At 45.8% G+C, this 9947-nt stretch overlaps 1 protein-coding gene across 1 annotated transcript in view; it reads left to right on the top strand.

Annotated features, from left to right (window-relative positions):
* AADAC (arylacetamide deacetylase) overlaps positions 1 to 9460 on the top strand; it is an 11430-nt gene extending 1970 nt beyond the window's left edge. Inside the window, exons 2-5 of the mRNA XM_009577294.1 lie at positions 5724 to 5946; positions 7186 to 7255; positions 7608 to 7779; positions 8852 to 9460. Of these exons, the coding sequence (XP_009575589.1) occupies positions 5724 to 5946; positions 7186 to 7255; positions 7608 to 7779; positions 8852 to 9460 (1074 nt within the window). The remainder of the gene's footprint in view (positions 1 to 5723; positions 5947 to 7185; positions 7256 to 7607; positions 7780 to 8851) is intronic.
* Positions 9461 to 9947: the final 487 nt, after the last annotated feature.

The following is a 9947-nucleotide window of genomic DNA, read 5'->3' as shown; positions in this document are numbered from 1 at the left end:
TTACACACTGGAAAGTTCCTTTTTTTTTTTCTCCAAGGAAATTAGGCAGCAGGAATCCTTCTGCGGGGAAAACAAACAAACAAAACAATGCTCCCTCGCCTGCCCCAAATGTTGCCGCAGAAAACCCACACAACCCCACCCAAACCATACCCCCCCAAAAAAACCCCGAAACAAACCCAACCAAACAAACCCAAGGGAAAAAAAACAACTAGTAATAAGAATCTACTAAGCTTCTCTCCAGTCTTTTCATATGTGAAATGCAATTCTCTCAGAGATTGGGCTTCGTACTGGTTAAGTAGGGTTACTGGAGTAAGAAAAAGATGTGTTTGGTGTCATTAGTCATATCCCAGCTGGGCACAAGAAGAGTTGGGGGTTGTTTGTCATGACCTGCATCGAGGGCACCTTCCAACTTCAGCTGTAAACCCATTGCTACCAGGAGAGAAGGATTAAAGGGTGACAAGTTGGTAGGGCAGTCTGAGAGCAGAATAGTACAGAAAGTCATAAAGAATAGATCTCACCTGAGACTTCCAGCAAAGGGTGAAAGTGTTTAGTATGTTTGTCTTAAGATGGTGCATTACTTCTGTGGTAATGTATTTAGTGGTGTAAATCATACAACATCATTTTTGAATAGAAAGCTATAGGTTTCTGTCGTGCTTTTGATACAAGGACAATCTGCTATGCATCATCTATTCATTTTTATCAGTAGTGGTAGCAATAAGGAAAATTGCAATGCTGCTGTGTCAATTGTGTCACTAAGGAAATGTGCTGGTGGTGGCTATCTGTAACGTACGGCCAACACCGGCGCAGAGTTGCGCATGCACAGAAAGAGCGTGGTCACTGGAAACGGACCGTGGGGCCCCTGCAAAGACCTCGGCCTGGGCTCTGTGGCTTTGAAGGCCAGAGTTTGATGTGTGCTTTCGCCTAGCCAGGGCAAGCCCAGGCTCCCCTGCCACCCTCAAAGTTTGGTAACGTGGAGAGCAGTGAGTGATGTGTACAAGCCAGTGGCGCGTGCCTTTGAGGGAAGGGGCGTAGCTGCCGAGCACTGCAAGACCCCTGCAGCAGCCCACGCTGGCGGGCAGCATGCTTGTGGCATTGTTCAAGCACAACCTCTGCCAGCTTTTGATGGGCTGCCTTGCTTCTTCCCCTCTTAAATCTCCTTTTGGAGGTGGCCTGCAAGGAGGGTATGTGTGCAGATAACTCATTTCCCCAGGAACACCTCGAGTCTGCTTACTCGGTCAGACCTGTAGCCTTCCTCACAGCAGAGCTCAGCGAGCAGAAGCGTTTTCTTTCGGTGGTGGAGGATTGTGTATTTTCGCTTTGACATGGAGTTGGTGTCCTGCGTGGCTGCTGCACTGGCTGCCTGTTAAGCCTAAGTCCATTACCAGCAGCTGTGGTACGGGGCAAGTGTGTCTTGTAATTGTGCTCCAATCTCATGCAGAACCGTAATCCTAAGGGACTTGGATGAAGATAGCCTCCCTGGAGCTGCACTGGTGCAAATTAGATTTGAGATGGCTCTAAAGTGTCCTAAATACATTCTGAACAGTCATCCAATTATGGGGCAACAATTTGTAATCGCTTAATGGTAGGTCTAAATTTGCAGATGGGACTTTATTTTAGTCTTTCTGACTCCCTGACATTGGTTTGAAAAAGGGGAAATAATACTGCTACTGTCAGACCCTCCTGACCAGGAGGGTCTTCTCTTCAAGCTCCCAAAACAATGTGAAGGAAAGCCATGAAATGGCAAGTCTCTATCCTCCTTCATCGTCTTTGCTTTAATAGGTCCTGGGTTTCCTCTGGGTTTGGGTTTCCCGGCCTGGATGAGTAAATGGTCTGAATAAAACCTGTGCCAGTCCCAGGCTGCTTCCCAAGTCTCTGCCAGGGAATGCTGCGGGGCCCCGGAGCTGTGAAATCCGGATTCGAGCCCTTCACAGCCCTGCTCACAAACTGCCTGTCTTCATCTCCGGCTGAGGGAAAGCTTCACCTGGAGGGGTGCCTCTGTCCGAGCTGTCACCGGTTCAGATAAATAAGCTGCTAAAAGCAGTGTCAGGCTCTGCCTGCCAAGGCACAGCCGGGGCTCCCTTCCTCACAAACAAGTTTTGGGGTTTTTTTGTCCTTGCTGCCATGCTCTCCTTACAAAAGACAGAGAAAGTGCCTGTGGAAAATGCTTTCCAAAGGACAAGGAACACAAATCCCAAAGTGGTTGGTTTTCCTCTTGCCCCCATAACAGGCATCTCGGATCGGGGACAATGAGACTTTTCAGATGAGGGTATGATTTCCTTTCATTTTTATATGATGATGGCCTTGAAACCACAGGCAGTAGACCAGTGGTTTTCCATAATGTAAAATGTCCGCTTGTGGAAAAAACAGCTCCGAGAGCATTGAAAAGCCTCAGTCCTGAAGCTGAGGGAATTCCTCCCAGCCCATGAGGCGATGCCCTGTTTCACAAGCTCAGTGGAATTACAGCAGGACTCACTTTGACCTATATATTTATTTTTTGAAGATGCTAATCCTCAGAGAAAATACAACAGCTGAGAAATATTTATGTAAGCTGTGTAATCACTGTGGATAAAAATATGCAGTTTGAGCATTGTCCTGGTTTTGGCTGGGATAGAGTTAATTTTCTTCCTAGTAGCTGGTACGGTGCTGTGTTTTGGATTTAGCACAAGAAGAATGTTGATAGCACACTGATGTTTTAGCGGTTGCTAGGCAGTGTTTACATAGTCAAGGACTTTTCACCTTCCCCTGCTCTGCCAGGTGCACAAGAAGCTGGGGGGGGCACAGCCAGGACAGCTGACCCAGCTGGCCAAAGGGGTATTCCATATCATATGACGTCGTGCTCAGTATATAAACCGGGGGGTTGGCCGGGGAGGAGCAATCGCTGCTCGGGGACTGGCTGGGCATCGGTCGGCAGGTGGTGAGCAATTGCAACGTGTATCACTTATTTTGTATATTCTGTCATCATAATTATTATTATTATTTCCCTTCCTTTTCTGTTCTATTAAACTGTCTTTATCTCAATCACGAATTTTACTTTTTTCCCGGTTCCCTCCCCCATCCCACTGGGGTGGGGGGAGTGAGCGAGCGGCTGTGTGGTGTCTGGCTGCCTGCCGGGTTGAACCACGACAGGCATGTGTACGTATTTGTCAATCTAAGCTCCTAGTTCACTTTCAGCAAGTCAGATAGCAAATGGCTTTCAAGCAAATTTGAAGTTGTATTCTTCGTACCTTTCTATCATCTAAAAAATAAACAAAATAAAACACACAACCCCCAGCTATTCCTTAATATATCATTAGGAATTGGATAATACAGTGCTCCCAAATGATGAAGTGGTCCATGCTACTTTTACCTTGTAGCTGCAGGTAGCTCCAGCAGCCCACTGCCATAGCATACTGTGCTTCAGGGAGGCTACACAGACAGGGGTTCCTCACGCTGCCGGCATCTTGCATGACTGAGATCACACTCTACCCACAGTCAATCTCTAATGTGGCTAAATTTTTGTTTAAATAGGTATTGACACTATCTTTCACAGTATAGAAAATGAAGGCTTCATTTTTCTTCTGATCATTATTCCTTTATGTCATATTGTTGTATATTACAAATTTTTAATGTGTTTTTAGAAGACGTTTCTAATATCTTAAAAGCAATGTGAGAAGTAAGTTTCTTTAAACACAATTTAATCCAATGAAAAGGAAAAAAGGTGGGGAAAAAAAAGCCAGTGAGACTTATGTATAAGCAAACCCTGGTCACATCTTTCCTTGTCGCAGTTCCCGCGAGGCAGCTGTGAGGAAATGTGAGCTCCTTCAGGGAGCTGTTGGTTTTGGAAGGAGTAGTCAGGATTTGCATTTCTAGCACAGTCTGTAGCGAATGCCTTTAGAAGTGTTTTTGCTTGGATTCACTCTTGTCTACCAAAGACTTATAGAATGAAAGCTAGCACTATTTTTTTTAAGAAGTTTCATGTTCAAGGTTTAAAATAATCTGTGAGTGAAAGGGATTCTAAAATGCCTTAATCTGTGTAAATTGTCAAGATGTTAGAGAGCCAAAGCTGCAAATACTAATCTTTGGAGCTTGCATTTCACCTGCAGGTTTACTTGCTAGGGTTTGGTTTTTTGTTTTAATTTTATTTAGCATCTTAGAGTAACTGTAATCTAGTTTAGAACCATAGAATTTCATAATAAATGAAACATGAATTTCAAAGGAAGCTGCTTTAACAGTATTAAAAGTTGGCAATTCCTTGGTTCTGAACTTGTGAACCACATCACTCTTCTTCTGTCGGGGAATTGGGAAAGTTTTTCCTGCGCAGCTCTGCCTGGGGCACCGATGATGCCGGGGGCACCGATGGCCTCCCCAGCTCCCTCACCTCGGAGGGCTGCACAGGGGCTGGGGCTCCAGCGCTGCTGTACAGCTGGGGTAGATTCCAGATTTCTGGGAAAAAGAACCTTTAAAAAAGTTAACCCTATGGGTATTTTTTTAAGACCCCCCCAGACTAATGCACTTACCAGCCAGAGAGAGATCCTGGTTAGCGTCCTCCTTATTTCCCCTCCTGGAGGATGCTCCCGCTGGCCCCGTGCAGTCTCTCTCCGGGTCAGGGAGTCACTGGATCGTCCTCAGTCGGAGTCGGGCTGGAGCCAGCGCTGGGTGACCACAGTGATGCTGCACCAGAGCTGTACTTCTGTCGGTTCATCCGACAGGGCATCGCCTCACGGGCAGAGCGCTGGTGGAAATCAGAACATCGGTGGCAGGGTTATTTTTAGCTTTTTATTGTGAAATATCAAACCAATGGTTTTGATGGTAAGGAGAGGATTTGTGTGTCTCGGACAAAGCTGAATCAAGGATGATGGTGCAGGAAATAGCTTCAGAAGGTATAGTGGCACAGGTAGCGTGATGAAATTTTGCTTCATCTGCTGACCACATGGAACAGACAATAAACACACAACTTGGTTCTTGTTCTGCTATTCAGTAGGAGCACTCCTTCTTTATAGAGAAAAACACAGGTATCTAACCAATAGAATTGTTTGATGTAATCTGAAGACATTAAACAGAGCTGGACTGTGGTAAAGTGGCAAAGATATACTTCTGCCTTTGTAACATCTCAAAGTAGAGAAAATATTTCCTTTTAATAATGTAAGGGTACTCATCAGTAATAAATGATGCTTCTCGGATACTGGGATGGAACTGATCGTTAAAAATCATTGTGCAGTTTGAAGTCAAATTGTTGTATCCCTGTATTTGTGCCACCGGTGTCCTCGGCATCCTGAAAGTACTGGCTGCTTTCGCGTCTGCAGTTCATCACAGGAGCAGGTATTACTCAGTTTTGTGGGAGCCATCTGGAAAAACAAGGAGGTCTGGCTCACTGAGCGGACCCTCATGTTGGGTCTCAGGAGGTTTCCACTGATTCTGCTTTTTTCCACATCCTCCGGTGTGTCCTAGTTATCCTCTATGCCTGTGCTCCCAGTCGTTGTCTTGGCACTGACAAGCGGTGGTGTCCCCTGGGCTGCCTTCCAGCCACCGAGCTCCACAGGGCAGTAAGAACAGGGAGTTGAACCGCTCGGGCTGGACAGCGCGATGGTGTGAGGCAGTGATTCCTCTGAGTCAGCAGCATTTGGCTTAGCAACCTCTATGGCAGCTTTACAGACTTGTATGGAGTGTCAAATGGCTTTACGGAAATTTAATCTTTGAGAGTAACTAAGGCTGTGTTTAAAATACTGTTTTGTCTTGGGCTTTAGTCTGAGGTTGCTGATCAGCTGGGTCTGATGCACTCTATGGAAGCTCTGAAGGTGATCGCAGCTATCGAATACATCCCACCCACGTCCGATGAAAACGTCACTGTGATGGACACAGAGTTCAGCAACGTTGCCGTCCGCCTGTACCTGCCCAGAAAGCCGTCTGATGGGCTGAGAAGGGCGGTGGTCTACTTCCATGGTGGAGGGTGGTGTCTAGGACAGGCAGGTAAGCTCTTCTCTGTCAGTAGCGGGGGTCCGTATGGAAGATCTCAATGGCCCGAGTAAAGTGCTGCCTTTTGTTTTATGGGAGGGGGTCAGGGAACGGGTATTTCACCAGTTAAAATGCACCAGCTTGGGAGAGGGTAGTCAGCATATCTTGAGGTGGAGGGCAAAGGGTCTGGTCCAGGGCTCTGCCTCTGTTGTGGTGTTTTTTCTGCAGCCCCTGGCTTGGTTATATGGTATTAGGGGGAGAAAGGGACAAAACTGAGTATCTTAATAAGGAAAAGAACATCCACGTAGGGGTAAAAATCAAATGGAGATGCAGAAGCTGGGGTTCTTGGTTCCCAGAAGCTCGATTCTCAGACGTTTCCTCATAGCTCTTGCTTGGGGAAGGTCAGGGGGTATTTATTGTCCCCCGAAATCTATTTCAGGGAGATTTGCCATATCAGAAGTCATCTATTACTGCATCTTTATTTCTCACAAATGTGCTTCTAGGAGGGCAAGCATGTTTCTTTGGTTTTGGTTACAATTACGTTGTCAGTGCACCATCTGTCAGTGCTTGGTGTTCTTCCACGTTATGCCCAGAGGGCTTTCTAAAATATTTTAGTTCAGTGTGCCATGCTTTTGCTGTTACTTTTTCGTGGGAGTCATTCATCTTCCCTCCCCGTCGCATTCTCCCCTAGAGCACATCCTCTGCTTTTTTGCTGTTGTTCAGTGCGTTACATAAATGGATGTAAGTTATCCTGGCCATCACCCGAACGGGCATTGTAAGCGTAGTAGGTATGGCTGACACTCCCCACAACTAATCCATAGCTCGCTTCAGTTGTTGGGCTGCTTGTTTCAGGGAGAATAAGCCAAAATATTTTTCCCAGGCAAGCTCTTTAATTTCGGTGTGAATGCGAATGTGTAGCTGAGAGCTTAATCTGGTGTACTTTTTGTTTTCATTTTTCTCTGCCGTAAAAGCTGAGCCTCCAGGACCTTGCATTGTGTAGTGCTCAGAAGTGTAAATAATGTATTTTGTTCATCCTTTTGGATAGCATTCCAGCAATAGTTGGATTACTTCTTCCAGTTTGTGCTTCTGGATAAACCCATGTGTGAGCGGTCACGTTGTGCTGCTGCAGAGGCACAGGCGGGTGGAGGTTTTGGAAAGTCGCCTGAAAGCTTCTGCAAAGGGGAACACGCTGTTGTCTTTGTGTGTGTTCTCAGATGTACTGGAATATATTCTAAGTGACTCATTTCATTGCAGGCATGAAATCCTATGATCATCTGACAAGATGGACTTCAAACAGGTTAAATGCTGTCGTGGTATCGGTCAAGTAAGAGAGATTCCCCTTCTAGATGGGATGAGGGTTTGGAATAACTTAGTCTATTTCAATTAATCTCATTTTGCAATATCTTTTTTTTTGATCATGTGCTTTCCTGCTAGCTTTAAGTATTTGTAAACAAAAACCGTCAAGGTTGCAGTGGTATTTGTGGTTGGTGGTTATTTTGGATATTGCTTTATGAAGTTGGGTGGGTAATAAAATATTTGATCCTCTGGGATAGACAGATAGTTCCCATTTCTCTGGGCACAGAGAACAATAAACATTCACCAACTAGGGCAGATGCTAGCAAGCCTTTCTCTTTATAAATAGCAGGGAGTAACACACTTCTGCTTGCCTCTAACAGTTACAGGTTGGGACCTAAATACCGTTTTCCTGTTCAGTTTGAAGATGTGTATTCGGTAACCAAGTTCTTCCTCCAGAGCAGTGTCCTCTCCCAGTATGGGGTGGACCCAGATCGGGTCTGTGTTGCAGGAGACAGTGCAGGTGGCAACTTAGCTGCAGCTGTGGCACAACAGGTAAAAAAAAAAAAAAAAGACTAACAAAAACCTCTGCTCAAAGCAAGTGCACCTCCCAAATGTCTCTCGTGGTCCCTGTACACAGGACATCACGCAGCCTGCAGGGCGGTCAGCGAGGGCTCCAAGTTTCCAGCCAAGCAAGTTTACTTGAGCCATTTAATGGCATCAAAGTAGCTGTCCTCCAAACCTTTATACCCTAGAAAAAGGCTCTCTGCCCTGTAATTAGGGCATATATCACTCTGTCCTTAAGCACATTTTGCCTGGTTTAGGTATGTTGTTGAAAAGGGAATCTTAGCAATTTGACTTATGTAGATGTAAATAGCAGCAAAAAAAAAGAGGACTGAATATTCCAGTGTTATTTCATCACACACAGTTTCAGTGCCTTTTGCACTTCTCACTCAGGTTTATTAAATTAAGTCAGTGCGATGTTGTTGCTCTCCTGAAGTTATTTGGACTGTAATAATCTCACTTGGAAAGGCTGTGAATTTGCTGTGGACACTGAAGGCAGAAGATGAGGGAGAAGGTGGAAATTTATTAGTGAAGAGGGAAAAAGGATGACATAAAAAATGTCAGTGATCAATTCATTACATTTTATTTTTCATGTGTCTAAAATGCACAGAATTGTAGTTGTTTGAGTTCTAACACCTCAGGCTTAAAAAACCCAAACAGATGGATAATCTTTAAATTGTGTGAAATGATTAAAGGAGCCTCAGCAACCTGCAATTTTTAAGCTATAAGAATAGAAATTTTCTATAGTTGTAGAAGAAGCATTTATTACTACTTTGGAAAGCATCAATGCTTCAAAAAGAATATTTCCGTGTTATCCTTCAACATAAGAAGTAAAATGAAATTATATTTGTTTGGGAATTTTTAATACAACATACTGTTTTAGGTGACCTGCCTATGAATTTGGAATTTCTTTACATTAATCTATCGCAGTTTTATTGATAATCTTATTTTGCTTATGTTGTGAAATGTATGTTAATTCCATACTTTAAAGATTTTCTGTCAGTGTGGGAGAACGAACACTTTTTAACTAACTTTTTGTAATTACTTCTATTTTCTTGTACAGCTGTTAGAGGACTCTGAAGTCAAAACTAGACTCAAAGCCCAAGCTTTGCTTTACCCTGCTCTTCAAACTCTTGACCTGAATTTGCCGTCTTACCGAGAAAATGAAAACAAGCCCATTTTACCCAGGTTGTTCATGGTCAAGTTCTGGAGTGAATATTTCACTTCTGATTCATCTCTCAGGGAAGCGATGGCCTCCAACAGGCATGTCCCAGTTGAATCGAGCCACTTGTTTCAGTTCGTGAACTGGAGCAATTTTCTGCCTGAAGAGCTGAAGAAAGGTCACGTTTACACCAGTCCGGCCTACGGAAGCTCCGAGCTTGCACAGAAGTACCCGGGGTTCCTGGATCCGAGGGCGGCCCCGCTGCTGGTGAGCGATGCCCAGCTGCGCGGGCTGCCCCTCACCTACATCCTCACCTGCGGACACGATGTCTTACGGGATGACGGAGTCATGTACGCCAGGCGCCTGCAGGCAGCGGGCGTTCCCGTCACGCACGATCACGCCAAGGACGCCTTTCACGGGGCGATGATATTTGTCTCGAGTCCAGCCGAGTTAGCTGTAGGGCACCGGCTGATGAACAGATATATCGGGTGGTTAAATGAGAATCTGTGAGTTGAAAATGTTGCTCTAGTATGCCTGGCTCACGTGCACTGGGTGCGACTGAGGAGCGTAGGAGAACAGGAGCTATTTTGGGCGTGATTGCCGCTTTCGTCATGTTGCCCTGCAGTGTCTGGATTGCAGCATTTCTCACCTTCTCTGGCAAGAAAATCAGTCTGATCCTAACCTAAGTGTTCTTTCAGTGCTGTCGTCTGAGCTCCGAACCCCATAAACTGCCGGGACTGCCCTGGGACTTCTCTCCTGGCCGAGACCAGAAGGGCTGGCGTGCCCGACCCCGGGCTCGCCCCAGCGCCCGGCTGGCACAGCGAGTGGGGCTTGACATCTTGTGTCGGTTGCTCCTTGTTTCTTCCTGTCGCAATGTCTTCCTATCGCGGGCTCGTGCAAGTGGGCAAGGCCGTCGTCTGCACAGGGGGGTGCTCGGTGGCCGCTTGCTCCCTGTCCCCTGCGGCGTGCTCCCGTGTCCGCTGTGCTGCCGGGCGAT

Source organism: Fulmarus glacialis, unplaced genomic scaffold, assembly GCF_000690835.1.
Source record: "Fulmarus glacialis isolate BGI_N327 unplaced genomic scaffold, ASM69083v1 scaffold50934, whole genome shotgun sequence".
Taxonomy (NCBI): Eukaryota; Metazoa; Chordata; class Aves; order Procellariiformes; family Procellariidae; genus Fulmarus; species Fulmarus glacialis.
This window is presented reverse-complemented; position numbering and strand designations above follow the sequence as displayed.